Source organism: Rhinatrema bivittatum, chromosome 1 (genome assembly GCF_901001135.1).
Source record: "Rhinatrema bivittatum chromosome 1, aRhiBiv1.1, whole genome shotgun sequence".
Lineage (NCBI taxonomy): Eukaryota > Metazoa > Chordata > Amphibia > Gymnophiona > Rhinatrematidae > Rhinatrema > Rhinatrema bivittatum.
Genome location: NC_042615.1, coordinates 182,706,348 through 182,728,803, shown reverse-complemented (window position 1 = coordinate 182,728,803; position 22,456 = coordinate 182,706,348). Strand labels below are relative to the sequence as shown.

The following is a 22,456-nucleotide window of genomic DNA, read 5'->3' as shown; positions in this document are numbered from 1 at the left end:
GGTCCCACCAAATTGCCCTCCATGCCCATTTTGGGGGCTGGTAGTGCATCAGGAGGTGCTACAGGCGGAGCTCTCCTCCCTCTTAATGGCCAGAGTGGTCGAGCCCATACCACCAGGGCAAAGAGGGTAGGGATTCTACTCCAGGTACTTTCTGATTCCAAAGAAAACAGGAGGACTCTGTTCCATCCTAGATCTGAGGGTCTTGAACAAGTTTCTAAAAAAAAGAAAAGTTCAAGATGTTTTCCCTGGACACCTTGATCCCCCCTTTTGCAAAAATGGGACTGGCTATGCTTCCTCGACCTAAAGGACGCATACACCTATATCAAGATCTTGCCCAGTCACAGGAAGTATCTCTGATTTCTGGTGGGAAAACAGCACTTCCACTACTGGATTTTGCCATTTGGGCTAGCGTCTGCCCTACAGGTCTTCACAAAATTCCTACCGTGGTGGCGGCGCACCTCCGCATACTGGGAGTGCATGTTTTCCCATGTTTGGACTATTGGCTTTAAGAGCACGTCTCGGGCAGGGGCCACCCAGTCCATGCGCTTGACCATTCGAGTGTTTGAGTCACTAGCATTTGTTCTCAACTATCCAGAGTCCCATGTCAGTCTGTCACCTCATTGGACTTTATTGGAGCCCTGCTAGACACGAATCAAGCCAGGGCCTTTCTGCCAAGCAAGAAGGCTGTTGCCCTGGTGACCATTGCGACAGAGGTGCAACAGAGCCAGCAGGTTTCAGCCTGGCACATGGTGAGACTATTGGGTCACATGGCCACAAATGTTCATGTCACTCCCTTGGCACGTTTACACATACACAGAGCCCAGGCCACTCAGAGCCTTCAGGATTGCATCTGAGTCACCCCGTCTCTCTGGGACTCTCTGTCTTGGTGGCGGGTACTCTCCAATCTGGAACGGGATATTTCCTTTTGGAATCTCCCTACTTAAATTATGCTAACCACGGATGCATCTTCCCTGGGGTGGGGAGCTCATGTAGATGGGCTTGGCACCTAGGGACTATGGTCTGCTCAGGAACGTTCTTGTCAAATCAACTTCCTGGAGCTTCGGGCAATCAGGTATGCACTGTGGGCTTTCAGAAATCGGCTATCCAACAGAATTGCCCTAATCCAGGCCAACAACCAAGTAGCCGTGTGGTATGTCAACAAGCAGTGAGGCACAGGGTCTTGGGCTCTGATAGTGCTCAGGGCCATGCTTCTGGCTGGAATGGAGAATGTAATAGCCTTCAATTCCGAGTGGTCCCTGGACCAGGGGGTAGAGAATCGGATTTTCCGCCTCTGGGGGAGTCCAGGCATAGATCTGTTTGCGTCCCCCTGTGCGCGCCGAGCCTATTCAACATAGACTCGGCGTAAGTCCCGGAGCTTTCCTGGGGGGGGCATGTCGGGGGCGTGCCAGGAGGGGCGTGTCGCGACGGTGCATGGTTCCGGGGCCACGGGTGTGGTTCCAGCCCGGGCATTTCGGGGGCGTGGCCGAGGCCTCCGAAGCAGCTCCCGGGCCGGGGAATCGCGTGCTGGCCAGCTGGCCGGCGCACACGAGTTACACCTACATCTGGCAGGCGCAACTTTTAAAACAGATGGGGGGGTTTAGATAGGACTGGGGGGTGGGGAAGGGAGGGGAAGGTGCCGGGGGGGGGGGGGGGGGTGGAAGGAAAGTTCCCTCCGAGGTCGCTCTGATTTCGGAGCAGCATCGGAGGGAATGGAGGCAGGCTGCGCGGCTTGGTGCGCGCAGGCTGCCGATTTTGGGCAGCCTTGCGCGTGCCGACCCCGGATTTTAAAGGATACGCGCGTATCTATTAAAATCACGGCGTACTTTTGTTTGCGCCTGGTGCAAACAAAAAAGAATAGTACATGCTCACATAAAACTCAGATTTATTCATGGAAGTCAGTATATTTTAAAACATACCTTCGTAATTGACCTCACCAATATCTCGATACCTCCACCAGTTCACCCAGTCCTTCTCCAGGCCATCGAAACCCTCCTAGTTCTCCACCCTGAACTCCTCCCAGTTCACCAAGACTTCCCAAGCAACCAACAGCAGACAACAGACAAGTCTGATAATAATTTCGATAGATAATTAAAAGGTTTAAAATTGCACAGATAAGTTGCCAAATGTATTCGTGTAGATCTCTTATAAAATAGCAACGTAGGCATGTACCTCTTAGCCGCACCCAGGATCATCCTTAGATCATTCCTTTTATACGGAGGTAAATGTGCGCGTGAAACAAAAAATACACACATACAACTGACGTCTTTAAAATAGCATGCACCCGAGCACAAGCTACTTACACTTATAACTCCTTTGAAAATTCACTCCTATGTGCGTATGTCTGTAAATTGCTTGCATTGGAAATATTCATGTATGCTGAAACATACATATCTACTGTCAGAGCAGAAATACGCAGTATTTTATAAACTGTGCAGCTCTCACCGCACACTTTATAAAATATTAATATTAATCTCTGCATATCCACTTATGCACATAAATGCTCTCCTGCAGGTAGGTTTGAAAGTTAGAGTGCGCATGTGCCCATAAACACAGGTATTGGGCCCGTGAGCACAAATGCGCTGAATTTTATATCGTGTGCAAGTACACGCGTATCATTTAAAATATCCCTACCATGCATATGTGTGGAGCCTTTATGCGTGTACTCGCAAGTGACCATTGAGAGAGGGGGAGGCTCTGTTTGAAAGACAATCTGACACTCTATATGTTCTCCACTGTAAGAGGAGCATTTTCAACTCCAGGCGGGTTTTGGGGGAGTGGGAGGCAGTGTTACAAGGGTCTACAGACCCTTGGGCCCTAGGGAGAACAACGTAACACCCCCCCCCCCCAAAACCCACCCTGAGTTGAAAGTGCCCCTCTTACAATGGGAGATATATAGAGTGTCAGATTGTCTTTCTCTCTCTCTCTCAGGATCCCTCTGGCTCAAAATCCCCATTTTTCTGGTTCTGTTAACTTCTCTGTAGGGGTGTGCAGGGAGATTTTGTTTTTCCTGTTTTTCCATTGAATTTTAAATGTTTTGTTACTTATCCTTATACGCTGTTACATATGCACATAAAATTGGTTTTATGCTTGTAAATATAATTTCACTTCCATAAAAATTGTATGCAAGTAAAGTAACAAAACGAATGCACATCCCTAGATCGTCTTCCTAGGTCATCTATCATTTTTTACTTTATATGTTTTATTTCTTAGTTTTTTCCTTCTTTTTTCAAAACAAAAAAGGGTGTAGATTCAATAATGGCCATGTTATGTGTTTATAAAAATTCCTTCCATGTATTCTGCCTTCAGCTTTTGTTCTATGTGTGTTCTTGACATGCCTCAGTGCGATGCCTGTCTAGCGCTTTGATAAAAACCATCCCAGTTTTCGACCCTTCATAATAGTGGGAGTGGTTAATCACTTTAAACTAATATATTTTCAGGAATGGAAATTAAAACTAGAATGTAAAAGAGGATGGCATTGGTTTTGTTCAATTGTCAGATAAAAACACATCTTTGCTAGTACTGCCACTTGAAGTAGGGATAAAATTTATCAATGTGAAAGGACAATGCTGTAAAGCACTCAGTTCTAGCTGTCTGTTATTAGCCTACAAGACTGACCTTTATTATAGTTTGCGTACACTACTGCCATCTTTTTTATCCCAGCAATTTCCTCCTGCTCCTTTCAGCTTCCATCCCAATCAGAACCAGTCTGTACTGGGCTGTGGCTCCAAGAGCTTTAATTTGTTTTTTTTCCCTATGTTTCCCTATGTTTCCCTATGTTTTATCTCCCTCTCAGCATAGCCCAGTCATTGCAGCGATAGTCCTTGCCCAAAGGCTCTAAATCAGTTAACTGGGACTCTTAAGTCTGGCCACTGGATGCTGCTGTTAAGAAATGGCTGATGCTCCACCCTCTTAGGGCCTGTGAGTGCTGCCTCCGCAGCATCCCCAGTCAGCCCAAAACTTGGGGGCGGATTTTAAAAGGGTTACGCGCGTAACCCTTTTAAAACCCTCCTGCGCGCGCCGAGCCTATTTTGCATAGGCTCGACGACGAGCGCCCCGGGGCTTGAAAAAGGGGATGGGGTGTGGGTGGGGCGGGGCGGGGCCGGAGCCTCCAGGCACAGCGGCCATTTGCTGCTGTGCCCGGGATCGCGGGCCGGTCGTTGGCTGGCGCGTACAACCTACGCCTGCCCAGAGGCAGGCACAACTTATAAGTTAAAGGTAAGGGGGGGGGGGTTTAGTTAGGGCTGGGGGGCGGGTTAGGTAGGGGAAGGTGGGGGTGGTGGTGGAAGGAAAGTTCCCTCCGAGGCCACTCCGATTTCGCAGCGGCCTCGGAGGGAACGGAAGAAGGCTGCGTGGCTCGGCGTGCACAAGTTGCACAATTGTGCACCCCCTTGCGCGCGCCGACCCAGGATTTTATAACATGCGTGCGGCTGCGCGCACATGTTATAAAATCGGGCGTAGATTTGTGCGCGCCGGGTAGCGCGCACAAATCTACGCCCACACGTAGGTATGAATATCTGGCCCTTGGTGTGCTAACTTAACCTAGCTCTCCTGCATGGCAGTGAGCAGCATTACTGCTCAGCTAATGAACCAGCCTAGACTACTGGAAATCTGAAAAATGTTAGTGGGGTTTTTTTTTTTTTACGTGATTAGGAACTGTAAGAACGATTATTTAAAATGATTAATTGAATATATGGAATACTTTATTTTAACTCACTGTGTCACTTTGTGTGCTCATCACCTTCAATTGTAAATTTTCTTTTTCTTTTTGTATTCCTAATTCCATCCTTTACAAGCTACTTCTAGGGAAAATCATTATGTACTTTTTCAGTGCTGAATGAATTTGTGCAGGAATTCTGTTTTGGAATGCTGCCCCTGATTTGATTTGATTTGATTGTGGTGGTAGAATTATAAGTCTTATGAGAAGTTAATTACTTTCATACCGATTTGTGAGGAGTGCATCTGTCCCTCTGAGGTACTCGCTGTTGATTTCATGTGGCACTTGCTGTTGATTTAATATACCGTGTTGCTTTTTTTTTTCAAGGTTGACTATGATAACCACACACTGTATAAGCATGGCAAGTCCGGCCGGAAGCAATCTCCAGTTCGTATTTTCACCAACATTCCTCCCAGAGATATTGTCCTTCCAGCCGAAGAGGGTTACAGGTATTTCTATACTTATTTATTCCATTTATGGATCGAATGTCATCGAAACCAACCCAAAGCGATTTACGACACAGGTAGATACAATATAACATAAAAACAATTCAGATCGTCTCAGTTATTACAATCGGTTTCAGTCCACCATAACCGTAAGTCCAAACCTCCACTCCCAATCCATAAAATCAGTTTACATAACGATTCTCACTTTAACCACTGTCAACTAAATCAGTACAAAACATCCATGATTTCAGGTTTTTCGTAACATATAATCCTTTATTAGCCTTAAGCTCCATGGGGAGACTATTCCACGTTTTCAGCACAACCACAGAAAACATTCTTCACGATGCACTTTCTATATACCTGGAGCACATAGCAAATCCTTTTATGAGGCATGTAGTTCAGCAACCTATCATTTTACCGTATTTTTCGCTCCATAAGACGCACTTTTTTCCCCCCAAAAGTGGGGGGAAAATGTCTGTGCATCTTATGGAGCGAATATAAAAAAAAGCCTAAAAATCTAACAAACCCCCCCCCCCATCCTCCTGACTCCCCCAAGACCTGCCAACTTAGTTTACTACAACCCCCCACCCTTCTGACCCCCCCAAGACCTGCCAAAAGTTCCTGGTGGTCCAGCGGGGGTCCAGGAGCGGTCCGGGAGCGATCTCCTGGACTTGGGCCGTCGTCTGCCAGTAATCAAAATGGCGCCGACAACCCTTTGCCCTTACTATGTCACTGGGGTCGACCAATGGCAGCGGTAGCCCCTGTGACATAGTAAGGGCAAAGGGCCGTCGGCGCCATTTTGATTACTGGCAGCCGACGGCCCAAGTCCAGGAGATTGCTCCTGGACCCCCGCTGGACCACCAGGGACTTTTGGCAGGTCTTGGTGGGGGGGGGTTAGGAGGGTGGGGGTTGTTAATTAATTTAAAGGGTTGGGATGTTTTTGGGTTTTTTTGTTGGGGGGGGGGAGTTCCCAGAGAAAGATAAAAGTTTTCTGATCTGGGGAGTGGACCGAAATGGCCCTCTCCAGACCCGAAAACAAAATGGGGAGAAAAAAAAGTTATGCACTCCCCTAATTTGCTCCATAAGACGCACAAACGCCTGGGGACAGAGCCGGTTTAGCACAATTTTTTTTTTTTAATTTTCCCCCTCTGAATCCTAGGTGCATCTTATGGTCAGGTGTGTCTTATGGAGCGAAAAATATGGTATTTAAACATTTGAATACCAATGTAAGAATCCTAAACGTAATGCATTATGCACCTGGCAACCAACGTAGCTCCCACAGCAACAATCCCACTGACTCCCTTACTTTTTGTCCTATCACCAGTTGGGCTGATGTATCCTCAACAAAATCAAAACATTCCAACCATCTCTTAGGTAATCCTGAGGTCCATAATCCTTATCATTTGTCCAGCTAAGTTGTGATTTAGCTGGACAAATGGCAGGGTTTGAAAATCTTGCCACCTTGACCATCCCAAGATAGCCAGGTAACTGTTTATCCAGGGATGGGGGTGGGTCGTTCCAAGGCAGAGCTGGCTCTCCAGCTAAGTTAGCTGGATAAATGCCAATTTTCAGTGCTATCCAGCTAACTTTAACATAGCTGGGTATATTCAGCACCGCGTCTGTGCCACTGAATATCCCTGCAAGGTTTTTTCAGATAAATTTCAGCTAACTTTACTAGCTGGCCAGCAGCAAAATATGGACCTCTCAATACAACCATACTATAATAATACAACCTGCTGACACCATTTTGCCACTTCTGCATGACACACATTAATATAAACTTGTTTCTCAATTCCCTTATTGCATACTAGAAAGATAATCTGGATGTCACTGCTAAATAAATGGTATTGTACACCAATTTAATCAAAAGCTTATACAGTTATGTACAGTATCTTGAAAACAGTCAAAAAGAAAAGTGACAAAACAGACTCTTAGAGCACACCACAGGATAGAGTCCAGGGCGAAGAACAAAACTGGCCTGCAGTCTCTTTACGGTTACAGTATTACCCCTTCTGTGCTTGTCACCTGTAATCGATCAACCATGTCGAAAGTAGCAGACAAATTTAAGAAAAGAAAAAAACCGCAGTGGCACTACTTCTTCTATCTTGATGCAGCTTCAGACAAGACCAGCACTGTTCCTGTAACATAGTATTCACAGAAGCCTGAGTGATACCAGTTTTTTCCAAAAAATTCACAAGTTGAATTGAAACCACTTTCTCAGTTATCTTACTCAAAAATGAAAAGTTTCACACAGGGCAATAATTTTCTTTCAGCTGGGGATTTAACTGAGGTTATTTTTAAAAAGAGGATGAACTAAAGATTTCTTGAGAGGAAAAATGCTCTCCATTGAGGAACTGTTAACTCCTATAACAAATGTTTCCAAACCCCCCACTTCAAAAGCTTTTAATAAGCCAGCCAGACAACTGTCCAACTCCAAGCTTGTTGGGCTCAATATATGTAGAATCCTTTGCCAGGACTTTGCTGTGGTCAGAACAAATACAAATTTAGATCGTGAGCCCTTTGGAGAACGGGAAATACCTACAGAGCATGAATGTAATCTGCTTTGAAATGTCTGAAAAATAAATAAATGAATGTCTCCCACTCCACTTCTGTATTCCAGATCTTCTCAGTCCAGCTCCTCCCAAATCTCCTTACACTACCTCTATCTCAAACTCAACCTTACTTACTCCTTTACCACCCAATCCCAAACCTTAATATCCAGGATCTTTTTCTCGCTATTTGATGGTGCCGCTGGGTTTTTGACGGTGCCCCCAGTGCCCGCGGACCATGGCCATCATGGATCCGCACGAGTTCTGTATCCTCTGCCTGCGGGCCTCACACAACGTTCAAGGGTGTCGTTTGTGCGATCAAATGACCCCCAAAGGGCATCATGCTCGTCTGGATAAAATGGAGAAGCTTTTTGGCTCCCCAAAACCCTCTGCTTCGGCATCGGTATCCTCCACGCCGAAGGACCGTGGGAAATCATCTCCATCCCTTCCCCTGGCAGTTCCGCTCTCCAGGACACGTAAGGATCATGGAGAGGGAGATCGATCCTCGGTGGTCTCTCCCTGCCCCCCAACCTCGGGGTCATCATCGTCCTTGGCGCTAGGGAAAGACCGGCCCGAGCACCAAAAATCCAGGAAGCATCAACATCAGTAACCATCCCGACACAGTTCCGGTCCTGGAGTGGCATCGATGGCTGCTGAGACACCATCGAAGAGGCACCAGCCACCAGAAGCCCCATCCTCCGGTGCCCCCCGGAAGCCCGAGGCGTTCCCCACCGGCAATGGTGTTGGGCACCGTGCCCCCTCAGGTTCCCTCTGAGAGTGTGCCGGCGACGCCTTGTCCCCCTCCTTCAGTCCTTACTACACAGGACTTCCAGGAGGAGCTGGACCACAGGGTGCAATTGGCGGTTCTCAAAGTGCTTCAGAGCGTTGAACTGCCGGTGCCCCCGGCCTCCATACCGGTTCCCGAGCCTCTGCCTTCATTATTCGCACCTTTGCCAGAGCGCTTGGGTGTCCTTCTTGGCGCCCTACTGATGCAACAGTGCCTGAGAGGCCCTTGCTACCTCCTCGGCTACTGATGCCTTCCACCAGAGCGATCCCGATTCCTGGGACCTCCGAGGAAGATGAGGCCGCAGGGACCGGGCCACCGTTGGTTTCCTCTGGCGTACCAAGGCAGATGCCCCCTTTGATGCTCGAAGGCCCATCGATGCCGTCTGTGCCCCCACGGCCCTCTGTGATTTTGGGACCTGGGCCTAGCGCCCCTCCCTCAGCATTCAGACCCTAGTGAGGAGGAGGGCTCCTACGACCTCTAGGGTGATGACTCCTCAGACACATCGTTCGAGTTCTCCGACCACCCCCTCTCGGAGCCTTCCCCTCCGGAAGAGGGGTGTCGCTCCCCACCCGAGGACCTGTCGTTCGCCAGCTTTGTAAGGGCCCTGGCTGAAGCCATCCCCTTCCAGCTCCTGTCGGAGGAGGACTCCTGTCATAAGATGCTAGAGGTCCTCCAGTTCATTGACGCTCCAAAAGAGGTCGTGGCAGTGCCGGTCCACAACATCTTTAAGGAGCTTCTCCTCCGGATGTATGAACAACTGGTATTGGTGGCCCCGGTGAACAGGAAAGCTGATGCGACTTACCTGGTTTAACAAGCAGTGGGCTTTGAACGGCGGCACGTACCCCACCAGTCCGCTGTGGTGGAGTCCGTACTCAAAAAGGACAGACGCTCTTGGACGCATATTTCTGCTCCCCCCCCCCCCTCAGGGTGTGAACACAGGGAGCTCGATGGCATTGGGAGAAAGATGTTCCAAGGGGCTATGCTGGTGGCCCGCATTGCGGCCTACCAGCTGTACATGACTCAATATGACCACAGCCTGTGGAAGCAGGACCAAGAGTTTGCGGAGAGCCTCCCCCAGCAACAGCAGGAGTCCCTTGCGGCTATCCCCATGCTGGGCCTTGAGGCAGGTAGACACGAGGTCAGGTTGACCTACGACGTCTTTGAAACCGCAGCCCGCTTAGCCGCCATGGGCGTCGGTGCCAGACGGCTGGCTTGGCTCAGAGCCTTCGACTTCCGACCGGAGGTACAGGACAGGCTTGCGGACTTCTCCTGCACAGGAGAGAACCTGTTTGGGGACAAGGGGAAAGAGGTCATGTTTTAACTGAAGGATCAGCATGATACTCTTCAGCAATTCTCCGCTAGCCCCTCTGAAGGCCCTTCCACTGCCAGGAAGTCTTCCAGGCCGGGCTCATGCAAACCCGTCTACTGGCCAAGGAAATACTTCCCTCCAACTGCCCGTACTTGGCCACCTTGGCCCAGTCCCAGAGGCTGTGGCCGGCAGCAGAAGGGACCGAGGACCCAACCAGCCCCACAACAAGCCCTGTCCACTGGCTTTTGACTGGCGGCGAGGGTGCATGAGCTAAACGCTGGTTCCCCTGGCAGCCGATCCCCCAGTCGGTGGCAGGCTCCTTCACTTTGCCTTCCACTGGGAAGCGATCACTTTGGACCATTGGGTCCTCTCCATTGTCTGCCAGGGCTATTGCTTGAACTTCAGCAGGCTCCCAGAGACCACTTCCACATGTCCATTGTGGGATTTTTCCACCCATCAGGTCATCCTCCAATCAGAACTTTCTGCCCTTCTAGCAGCAAGCACGGTAGAGCCAGTTCCCCATGAATAGTGAGGGCATGACTTCTATTCAAAGTACTTCCTCATTTCGAAGAGGAATGGCGGCTTGCGCCCCATTCTCGACTTCAGAGCGTTAAACTGCTTTCTTGTAAGAGAAAAATTCAAGATAGTCTCTCTGGGCATGCTGATTCTGTTCCTCTGAAGAGGAGCTCATTTTTCTTGGGGTGCAAGCAGACTGTCTCTGCTCCCTGGACTTGAAGGAGGCTTACACCCATATTGCAATTGTCCTCAGCCACAGGAAGTACCTCAGTTTCCAGGTGGGGATGGCACATTTTCAGTAAAGTGCTGCCCTTTGGGCTGACATCAGCCCCATGCGTCTTCATGAAATGCTTGGCGGTGGTGGTTGCCTACCTCAGGGGTCGCTAAGTCTATGTCTTTCCATACTTAGACAACTGGCTGATTCAGAGCGATTCAAACTTCGGAGCTTTGAACTTTCTAGCCTTGATGGTCAACACCTTACAGACTTTGGGATTTGTTATCAGCTTCTCAAAGTCACATTTCAATCCATCTCCATGGCTGGACTTTATTAGTGCCAGGTTGGATACGGCAAAAGCGAAAGCTTTTCTGCCCAGGGATCGAGCGGTTACCCTCTCTTCGCTGGCTACCCTCATTTGCAATAAAACGATGGTACCAGCCCGCATGCTGCTCCGCCTGCTGGGCCATATGGCAGCCTCGGTCCACGTGATCCCCTTGGCTTGCCTCCGCATGACGGAACCGCAGTGGGCCTTGCGGTGTCAATGGCAGCAGGCATCCCAGAATCTGGAATCGCCAGTGATGGTTGCCAACCCTCTCCGTCTTTCCCTAGCCTGGTGGGAAGCCCTATCCAATTTGGAAATAGGACTCCCATTCCAGCCTGCTCCGCCCCAGGTGACCCTCACCACCAATGCCTTACCTCAGTGGTGGGGGGCCCACACGGACCGCCTGTATACTCAGGGCCTTTGGACTGTGGCCAAATCCCGCTGCCAGATAACATTTCTGGAATTGCGGGCAATCCGGTATGCCCTGTGGGGCTTCCAGGTCAGGCTGTCCTGCAAGGTCATCCTCATCAGAAAGGACAATCAAGTTGCGATGTGGTACATCAACAAGCAGGGAGGCACCGGGCTTCTTCCCCTTCTGCGAGGAGGCTTTACAGGTCTGGGACTGGGCCCTCTCCAAGGGGATGTACATGCGGGCCACATACCTACTGGCCCACCAAAACACGTTGGCGGACCGCCTCAGCCGATCTTTCCAACCACACGAATGGTCCTTGAACCCGGCAGTAGCAGCCAACCTATTCCGTCGCTGGGGAGCGCTGGACATGGATCTGTTCGCTTCTCCCCACAGTCAAAAGGTGAGCATTTTCTGCTCCCTGAATCCGGGAAAGGACCATCCAGCCTCCCTTGTCCCCAGTTCTCCCCCCACTGGGGACAAGGTCTCATGTACGCGTACCCCTCAATTCCGCTTCTCTCGAGGACTCTGATGAAGCTGCGAGAGGACCGGGGGGGGGGGGGACACGGACCACGATCCTGGTGGCACCCTCCTGGCCAAGGCAGGTGGTGTTCCCTCTGCTCCAGGACCTGTCCGTGCACGCACTGGTTCCACTGGGGATGGCTCCTGACCTCCTATCTCAGAACCAGGGCACCCTGCACCGCCCGAACCTCCGGCCCTGGCCTTCACGGCTTGGATGTTGAGCACATGATCCTCCAGGCCTTGCAGCTCTCAGATGGGGTGTCCAGGGTCATGACTGAATCCCGGAAACCTTCCACTCGCAGATGTTATAGCTCAAAGTGGAAACGTTTCTCCACCTGGTGTGGGGGCCACAGACTGGACTCTTTCTCCTGCCTGCTCCCCCATCTGCTGAATTATCTGTGGCACCTGTCTGAGTCTGGCCTCCAGTCCAGCTCAGTCCGAGTACACCTCAGCGCCTACCACCAGGGTGTTGCTGGGGAGCCCATCTCAGTCCAGCTGCTGGTCGGGCGTTTCATGCAGGGCCTAGTCCAACTAAAGCTCCCACTTCGCCCGCCGGCAACCTCATGGGATCTCAACATTGTCCTAGCGAGGTTCATGCAACATTCATTCGAGCCTCTCAAATCCTGTGACCTGAAGTTCCTTACCTGGAAGGTTATGTTCCTGGTGGCGGTCACTTTCACTCGCAGGGTCAGTGAGATCCACGTCTTGGTTACGTATGCTCCCTACACAAATTTCTTCCATGATTGTGTAGTGCTGTGCACACATCCAAAATTCCTGCCGAAGGTGGTGACTGCGTTCCACATCAACCAGTCAGTTATCCTTCCCACGTTCTTCCTGCGGCCTCATTCTCACCCAGGGGAATGTGCTCTTCACACTCTGGACTGCAAATGGGCGCTCGCTTTCTACTTGGTTTGTATAGTGAGGCACAGACAGTCCACCCAGCTTTTTGTGTCCTTTGATACCAACAGGCTGGGAGCAGCAGTGGGAAAGCGGACCCTTCCAACTGGCTAGCGGATTGCATTGCCTTCTGCTTCGAGCAGGCAGGTCTCCGGCTGGCCAGCAGGGTGAAGGCTCACTTTGTGTGGGCTATTGCGGCTTCAGTGGCTCATCTACGTGCGGTCCCTATCCCCAAAATCTGTAGAGCCGTGACCTGGAGTTCACTCCACACCTTTGTGGCTCACTACTGTCTCGACGGGGATAATCGCCAGGACAGCACCTTTGCCAGTCTGTCCTTCGCAACCTATTCCAGTTCTGAACCCAACTGTCCTCATTGTGCTCTCTATGGGGCCAGACTGTCCCTGCTTTTCAGTGCTACCTTTAAAAAAAAAAAAAAGTTTTTTCATCAGAATGTCTTCCAAGAAGAAAGCCATAGTAAGTGGGTTTAAAGACTATTTTTGTGGCAGGAAAATATCCATTACAGATGGACAAGAACTCTGCTACTGCTGCCTGGATCCACACCATGATCAAGCAAATTATTACAATTGCGGACGGATGTGTTTGTGTCCACCAGAAAATCTTCAACTAGAAGAGCTTACGGTTTCAAGTGGAAATATTTTCCACATGATGTGAACACAATAATTTGGATTCATTCGCATGCAAACCAAAAGAATTACTGAATTATCTGTTATTACTTTCTGAATCTGGCCTTGCCACCTCAACAATAGCAGTTCAGCTCAGCTGAGTGTAAGCCATAAAAACATAAGACTTGCCGTTCTGGGTCAGACCAAAGGTCCATCAAGTCCAGTATCTTATTTCCAACAGTGGCCAAGCCAGGTCACAAGTACCTGGCAGGATCCCAAGGAGTAGATAGATTCCTAGCTGCTAATCCCAAGAATAAGCAATGGATTTCTGCAACTCTACCTTAATAATGGTTAATGGACCTTTTTTCCAGGAACTTGTCCAAACCTTTTTTAAATACAGCAACAATAATAGCTATTACCACATTCTCTGGCAATGAATTCCAGAGCTTAATTATGCATTGAGTAAAAAAATATTTTCTCTTATTAATTTTGAATGTATTACTAGTAACTTCATTGTGTGTCCCCTGGTCTTTGTACTTTTTGAAAGTCTTTCTCCATTCATTCATTAATGTCAAAATTTATGAAATGCTCGTGGCATACTAAACCACCAGTAGTAAAACCTCCTGTTTGAGGGATTTTAAATATGATCCTGGCACAACTGATGAAGCTGCCCTTTGATACAGACTCATTCAGATATCTAACATGAAAAGTAATATTCCTGGTAACAGTAACCTCAGCCAGAAGAGTGAGGGAATCTCAGGCATTGGTTCATTATCCACCTTATATGCAATTTTTTCACAATAGGGTCGTCCTCCACACCCACCCAAAGTTTCTGCCAAAGATACTTGAAAGGTTTTAATGATCCAAAGACGACAAACCTTTTGCATTGGGAAAAAAATCAGCAGAACCAGGGGTCACGATTTGAAGCTCCAAGGTTACTAAATGCCAAGAGTAACAGATATGTATGAAAGAGAAAAAAAAAGTGTGAAAGCTAGCTGGGCAGACTGGATGGGCCATTTGGTCGTCATCTGCCGTCATTTCTATGTTTCTATATAAGATTGTATCAGCGTTTCATATTAATCAAGCCATTGTGCTACCCACATTAGTCCGAAACCTCACGCACTTAAAGGTGAGAGAGTCCTTCATACCTTGGACTGTAAACAAGCCTTGGCTTTCTACAAGAGAAGAATTCAGCCTCATCGCCAGACTTCTCAACTATTTATCTCTTACTATCCCAATAGATTGGGTATAACAGTGGCCAATTGTACATTGACCAACTAGCTAGCAGACCGCATCACTCACTGTTATAGGCTAGTTGGCTAGCAGGCCTTCAAATTACAGACACTATCAAGGCTTATCAAGTTAGAACCATGGCTGACTCAGTCATCTGTGAGCTGTGCTTCTCAAAGACATCTGCAAAGCTGCAACATGATCATCAGTACACACCTTTATGTCTTGTTACTGTGCAAACAGTCTCTCAAAAGAGTGACAGTAAATTCAGACAAGCAGTTGTGCATAGTTTGTTCATTCAATAGTCTATTCTCCACTGTGGAGTCTGAGTTGCTTATTCACTGAATGTTCCACTACAGCCATCAGCTTGGGACTCCCCACATGTTATGGATGATTCAGCCCTGCTTATCAATGGAAGAAGCAAGTTTGCTTACCGTAAACTATGTTTTCCATGGATAGCAGGATAAATTAGCCGTACTAAATACCTGCCTGTCTCCCTGGAGAGTTGACTACGTAGCTAGATTTAGCATTAAAATCAACTGAAGGGCTCATGCAGAGATTTCCGCACATGCTCAGTAGAGAAAAAGCTCTAATAACAGTGGGAGAGAGGTCCGTTCAGTGCCATTGGATGATGTCACCCACATGTTGTGGCTAATTCATTCTGCTATGTATGGTAAGAAAATTTGCTTTCTCAAAGGTGGTTGGGCATAGATATTTTTTTTTAGCGAGAAATGTTAACTCTCCTAGTGAACCAATGTACATTATGTTTTTACAGGTTTTGTCCAATTTGTCAGCGATATGTGTCTTCAGAAAATAGACACTGTGAGATCTGTAATTCCTGCACATCTAAAGTAAGGGGCTTGATATATTTTTCTACTGAATGATAATAATTTTAACTAGAATACAATGACCTCTCTCAGGATTATTTGCTTTGTATTTCAATGAAAATAATACTCATTGTTCATCCATTTTGCTGTTGTATTATGAAGGGTCACATGCTCTCCAGACATTTCCCAGCAAACATAATTGCTTCCCAGCATGCTCTGGAGGCCTGCATCACCACACTTCTGATGTTTGAATGTGTTCAGAGATTCAGGGATCATTCTTTTGCAAGTAATGCTGATGCCGAAGGAGAAAGGATTTTTGACTACACTAAGATTTTAAGTGGAGTCTTCCCCTTTTCTCTGACAGTCCTAAATGCATTCATTTGCCATGATCACTATGATTCTGGCCACAGGGCATGTTGGAAATGTGGGAAAACCTATAACATACAGCCAAATAGAAATGGAAAACCAGGGATAGGCAACTCTAGTTCTTGAGTGCGCAAACAGGTCTGATTTTCAGGATATCCTTAATGAATATACATGAGATATATTTGTATGACCTGCTTCATTGTATGCAAACATATCTCATGCATACAGGGGAGGGAGGAATCATATCTGGCCCTTTCAGTAATTTGAAATGCTGAGGAAGTGGGGGCAGAGTTCCCAGGGTTATAGGGATGTGGCAGATAGCGTAAGTTATATTTCTAGATTTCTCCAAATTTGGCAAGCTTGCTACAGCCCCAGTAACCTTAGCCCCTCCCTACCTCCTTTCACCAACATCTGCCCACCTAGGAAATTAATGGGCAGAGAGGGTGGATGGAATATTTGTATGTATGAGTGGTACACTCTCTCTCACACCTTCCCATGCACTCTTGCTCCCTCTCAACTTCCCCTACCCCCATTTTTACTTCCCTCTCTTGCAACGTGCCAGATTTATGGTATGAGCAAAACAACTCCAATCTAAGAAGAGACATTCACACTTGGCATCTGGGTTACAATAATGAGGTTTTCTGCACGTTCTGCCTCCAAAGTCTGCAACTTTAGGGGATGATGGCCATGCCCTTCTTTCACAGCTCCGAAGAGATGAAGGCATGATTGTGAGCTCTAGGAACCATCATCTTTATCTGGCTTTTTCTGGTAGCCCCGCAGAACCTATGATTCTGTATCACCTTCTCCCTATAACCGGCACTGCATGCTACAGTGGCCGAAAACTCCTTATGGCTGTGCTGCAGCCTCTTGCATTTGGCTCAAGTGGCTCCACTTGCATAATCAGCACTAATGCCAGCAATACATAATGCAGCCAATTAGTGATGATCTTGCATCGGCATGCCCCATCTATACCGCTTTGATGTGCTGCTATTTGCATTTCCAACTTTAAGTATTTGAGCTGGCGGTGAAAGCAATATAAGGGTGTTCTGTAACCTCTCTGATACTACCCACTTCCCTTTTCCTTCACCTGTAGGGACGGGTGGTGCTACAGACAATTATCTCTTATCACCTCCTATGTGTGCAATCGAGCAGTTTAGAAACAGAAACTGTTCTCCTTAGAATCAGACTTTTATTGATTAGACATTTCAGGCTTACCAGTTAAAATCAGACTGATAACTCATGCCTCTACGGATCTTGATACAGCACAGGTTTATGATTAACTTTTGATCATTACTGAACTCAGGACTACATATCAGGTACCTTGACTTGCTTAGGGTATGTTAATAAATGCAACTAGCTAACTATCCCCATAATTTTAGGAGATTATCTTCATTTTCATTCTGGAGCAGTCTCTGTGGCAGGAGGTCTAGGAGACAGTCTCTGCAAGAAGGAGCATGTGTTCTTGGCCCTTGTTGCTTGCTGGGTTAAGGAGGCTTGTCTGAGTCCTGGAGAAGAAAAGACAGTTTCGATATAAGCAGCCAGGACCCTGGAACTCATCTGCTTAATTGCAGGGAGGGGTGAGGGTGATAGCACAGGTATTGTCTTCAGGTTTTAATGGTTATTTTTCTCCTGGCCATCTTTTTTGAGCCCTCTCCTCTGCTGCTTTTAACAGGCAGGACAAGCATACTTAAGGGCTCATGCATAATAGGAGCCTAAAAAAAAGGTTTCTCCTTCCTTTCAGACTGCTGGCCACCCTTTACCATTCGGGGGGTGGGGGTGGGGTGTGTTTCATTGCTCCTGCCATGTGGAAATTCCTGAGCCAACCTGTCTGATAAACTCTCCCTTTTGGATAGCCTGTTCCCATCTCCAGGCAGATTTGGGCTATTTTTCAATCCAGGACTGTCCCTGATACATACATCTGGGCTGCTTAGCTCATTGTTTGCAGAGAGAAGCTACAGTGCATTCAGAAATTATTCAGACCCTTTAACATTTTCACATTTTGTAATGTTACAGCCTTATTCTAAAATAAATAACATGCATTTTTCCCTCCTCAATCTACACACAATACCCCATAATGACAAAGTGAAATCAGATTTGTAGAAATTTGTGCAAATTTAAAAAGCCCCAAAATTGAAATATCACATTTACATAAGTATTCAGACCCTTTACTCAGTACTTTGATGAGACACCTTTTGCAGCGATTACAGCCTCAAGTCTTCTTGGGTGTGATGCTGCAATCTTTGCACACTTGGATTTGGGGATTTTCTCCCATTCTTCTCTGCAGATCCTCTCAAGCTCCGTCAGGTTGGATGGGTAGTGTCGATGTACAGCTATTTTCAGGTCTCTCCAGAGATGTTCAATCGGATTCAAGTCCGGGCTCTGGCTGGGCCATTCAAAGACATTCACAGACTTGTACCGAAGCCTCTCTTGCATTATCTTGGCTGTTTGCTTAGGGTCATTGTCCTGTTGGAAAATGAATCGACACCCTGGTCTGAAGTCCAGAGCAATCTGGAGCAGGTTTTCATCAAGGACGTCTCTTGCCTGTTCATCTTTCCCTCGATCCTGACTAGTCTTCCAGTTCCTGCGACTGAAAATCATCCCCACAGTATGATGCTGCCACCACCCTGCTTAACCATAGGGATGATATTTGCTAGGTGATGAGTGGTGACTGGTTTCCTCCAGACATGATGCTTTGCATTCAGGCCAAAGAGTTCAATCTTGGTTTCTCAGACCAGACCTTATTACTGCACTGCATATTTTGAAATGTGTATTCTGAAATAAAATTAAGGCAAATTATTTACAGATATATATATATATTTTTTTTTCTGTAGGACGGCAGACGTTGGAAGCATTGCTTCCTCTGCAAAAAGTGTGTGAAACCATGTAAGTACAGGAAATAAAAGAACTTATTAATCAGGATTTTGTGTCAAAAATGTATTTATTTTATTTATTTATTTTTCATGTTTTTATATACCAACCTTCCTCAAAGATATCAAGTCGGTTAACAGTGCAACAAATACATCTCAATTACCAATACAATAAAATATGACATAAAACAATAGAATTAATACATAAAACCATTTCATATTTCTCCAGTTTAAATACTAAAATGAACAATTATTCCATTCAGCATAAGTCCCTCAACCTGGCACTAAGGTAACTTCTTGAGCCCAAAATTCCTAAAACCTCGGTAGAAATTAATTGCTTAAATGTATATATAAAATATTTCCTGACCTAAAGTCCTTAATCTAGGCTATTTAAAGACATGTTTGAACCACATTATTTTGTTTACAGCAAAAAATATAATATTTCCTAGCATGTAGACAGATGGACTCAGGACCAGTGGGTTATGCTCCCCAGCCAGCAGATGGAAATAGAGCAAACTGACGTCACAGTATACATACTCCTGCAGTGCCCCTAGCTTGCCAGTATTCTCCATTTCCAGCAGATGGTGGATGTGCATCTTCCTATGGGGATTGTTTCAGATTTTGGAAGGAGAATTTTGAATTGAATAAGAAAAGTCTTGCTCTCCTGTGGTGATACCAAGTGGTCCCTCCCCCAGCTGAGAATTCCTGAGGTGATTTCAGTGGTCCCTCAGATGTGTGCCTGGGTCCAGTAGCTGGGTTTCCCGGCGTGGACTTAGCTGATTGTACAGCTGAATGACAGTAGGTAGAGGCGGCCGAGTGCGGCGGAGTCGACAGATGTCCTCTCCCCCCCACACCTGGAGACTGTCTCTGTATGCAGCCGGTAAACACTGAGCTCCGGTCAATCTTAAAAAAAAAAAAAAAAAAAGGGAAGAAGTTTTTGCCTTCTGAAACAGAGACAGAAAGGGTATTTAGGTCTTCCTCTGGACTCTGTGCTCGGCATGCTGTTCCAATGTCATTCCTGCTTCCATTGGGGTTAGGGGAACTGGGGATATAATCTGGCAGGTTGAGCGGCCCTGGTGGACTAGGCCCGCAGTTTGGCTTTTCAATTGCATGCCATGTGATAAGCCACGGCGGTGTTTTTGCACGTTTCTATGCATCTTACTGCCCTTTACAGGATGTCGGTATGCCCAGTGCGCTTAGGTTTGTGTGCACCTTTTGCGTGCACAACTTTTTGAAACGTGATATGTGCCAGTCTTCATGCACAAGTTGTGTATCGCTTATGGCACTGGTGAACAAAAAGCCTAAGTGCCTTTCTCTTTGTGTTGTCTGTCATATTTGGGCTTCTCAGCCTGACCTGTTTTCTAATATATGTCAGCGTTGTTTGGATGCTCAGGAAGTGCGGGATTTGGCTTGGATCCGGCTGCTTTTTCTTGGGAAAGCTTTTTCAGGGTTACAAACTTTTCTTCAGACGCAGTCCTCTGCCCAATCCTGTCAGGTCAGATTCTCAGCTGGGGGCCCTTCCCTATTTCAGTCCTATGATTAAGCGTCAGGTAGCGCCTCGGTTTGTTGCGAGTCTTCCCGATGATAACCTGGATGGCACTGGTGATGAGGCTGATACTGATTCCCTGGAAGATGGGGAAATTCCTCTGGGACTGGATCCGTATCGGACCATGTTATGATTCTTTCATAGAAATAAACTGCTAGCCTTGATTTCTTATATCTTGAAGATGCTGGGTGTTCCTGGGGTGGATTCCATGTTGGAACCAAAGGAGAATCCCATTTTGGTTTTCTTGCTTAAAGCCTCTTATTTTTTTCCCTGTTATGAATGCCATTCAGGAATTGATTGATCTTGAATGGGACACCCCGGAGGCAAGTTTCAAAGGGGTCAGACCTTGGAAGGGCTGTACCCCCTGGAACCAGGGGTGAGAAAGCATCTGCATCTTCCCATAGTGAATGCGCTGGTCTGTGCCATCTCTAAGTAGACGACTATCCTCATGGAGGGAGGAGAAGCCCTGAGGGATGTGCATGATAGATGGATTGAGTTTATCCTTAAGCAAGACTTTGAAGCAGTGGCGATGACTTTACAGATAGCCTCCTGTTGCACTCTTGTGGCATGTTCTTGTCTACTTCTTTCTCAAGAAGTAGATGATTCTGGGGTGTATTCTAGAGCAGTTATTGAGCCCACTGCTGCCTTTTTAGCAGATGTGGGCTGTGATTTGGTCTGTACCTTGGCCAGAGGAGTGGTTTTGGTGGTGGTGGCCAGGTGTCAACTCCAGTTATGAAATTGGTCAGCTGATGCAGCTCCAAAGCAAATCTTACCAAAATGCCTTTTAAAGGCTCGCTCTTTTTTGGGAGCGAGTTGGAGAAGCTTGCCAATAAGTGGGGCGATTCACTGGTTACTGAAGGATAAGAAGCCTTTATATCGCCCCTTTGCTATGAGGGGTCATCTTTGGGGTTCCAAATGTTTTCGTCTCTATAGAGGGTTGACCTTTCAGAGGACTCGGCCTTTCAATAGGTCTCAGTCCTTTCATCCCAGACAGCCCAAGAAAGGAGTGGGCTTGGATGGTGGGTTTTCCTGAGCCATTGCAGAAAGACTAAATGAATTCTTTGCTTCCGTGTTTACTAATGAGGATGTTGGGGAGATACCAGTTCCGGAGATGGTTTTCAGGGGTGATGAGTCAGACGAACTGAACGAAATCACTGTGAACATGGAAGATGTAGTAGGACAAACTAAAGAGTAGCAAATCACCTGGACCGGATGGTATGCATCCTAGGGTACTGAAGGAACTAAAAAATGAAATTTCTGATCTATTAGTTCAAATTTGTAACCTATCATTAAAATCATCCATTGTACCTGAAGACTGGAGGGTGGCCAATGTAACCCCAATATTTAAAAAAGACTCCAGGGGCGATCCGGGTAACTATAGACCAGTGAGCCTGACTTCAGTGCTGGGAAAAATAGTGGAAACTATTCTCAAGATCAAAATCGTAGAGCATATAGAAAGACATGGTTTAATGGAACTTAGTCAACATGGATTTACCCAAGGGAAGTCGTGCCTAAAAATCTGCTTCATTTTTTTGAAGGGGTTAATAAACATGTGGATAAAATTGAACCAGTAAATGTAGTGTATTTGGATTTTCAGAAGGTGTTTAACAAAGTCCCTCCTGAGAGGCTTCTAAGAAAACTAAAAAGTCATGGGATAGGAGGCGATGTCCTTTCGTGGATTACAAACTGGTTAAAAGACAGGAAACAGAGAGTACGATTAAATGGTCAATTTTCTCATTGGAAAAGGGTAAACAGTGGCGTGCCTCAGGGATCTGTACTTGGACAGGTGCTTTTCAATATATATATATAAATGATCTGGAAAGGAATACGACGAGTGAGGTTATCAAATTTGCGGATGATACAAAATTATTCAGAGTAGTTAAATCACAAGCAGATTGTGATACATTACAGGAGGATCTTGCAAGACTGGAAGATTGGGCATCCAAATGGCAGATGAAATTTAATGTGGACAAGTGCAAGGTGTTGCATATAGGGAAAATAACTCTTGCTGTAATTACACGATGTTAGGTTCCATATTAGGAGCTACCACTCAGGAAAAAGATCTAGGCATCATAGTGAATAATACTTTAAAATCGGCTCAGTGTGCTGCAGCAGTCAAAAAGCAAACAGAATGTTAGGAATTATTAGGAAGGGAATGGTTAATAGAACGGAAAATGTCATAATGCCTCTATATCGCTCCATAGTGAGACCGCATATTGAATACTGTGTACAATTCTGGTTGCCGCATCTCAAAAAAGATATAGTTGCAATGGAAAAGGTACAGAGAAGGGCAACCAAAATGATAAAGG

The 22,456-nt window shown here is 46.8% G+C and overlaps 1 protein-coding gene across 5 annotated transcripts in view; it reads left to right on the top strand.

Moving 5' to 3' along the window:
• Positions 1-22,456, top strand: part of ZCCHC4 (zinc finger CCHC-type containing 4) — a 131,358-nt gene that overhangs the window by 91,185 nt on the left and 17,717 nt on the right. For all 5 annotated transcript variants that reach the window (XM_029589973.1, XM_029589964.1, XM_029589997.1 and 2 more), the window contains 3 exons: positions 5,042-5,163; positions 15,317-15,392; positions 18,566-18,617. In XM_029589973.1, the coding sequence (XP_029445833.1) occupies positions 5,042-5,163; positions 15,317-15,392; positions 18,566-18,617 (250 nt within the window). The remainder of the gene's footprint in view (positions 1-5,041; positions 5,164-15,316; positions 15,393-18,565; positions 18,618-22,456) is intronic.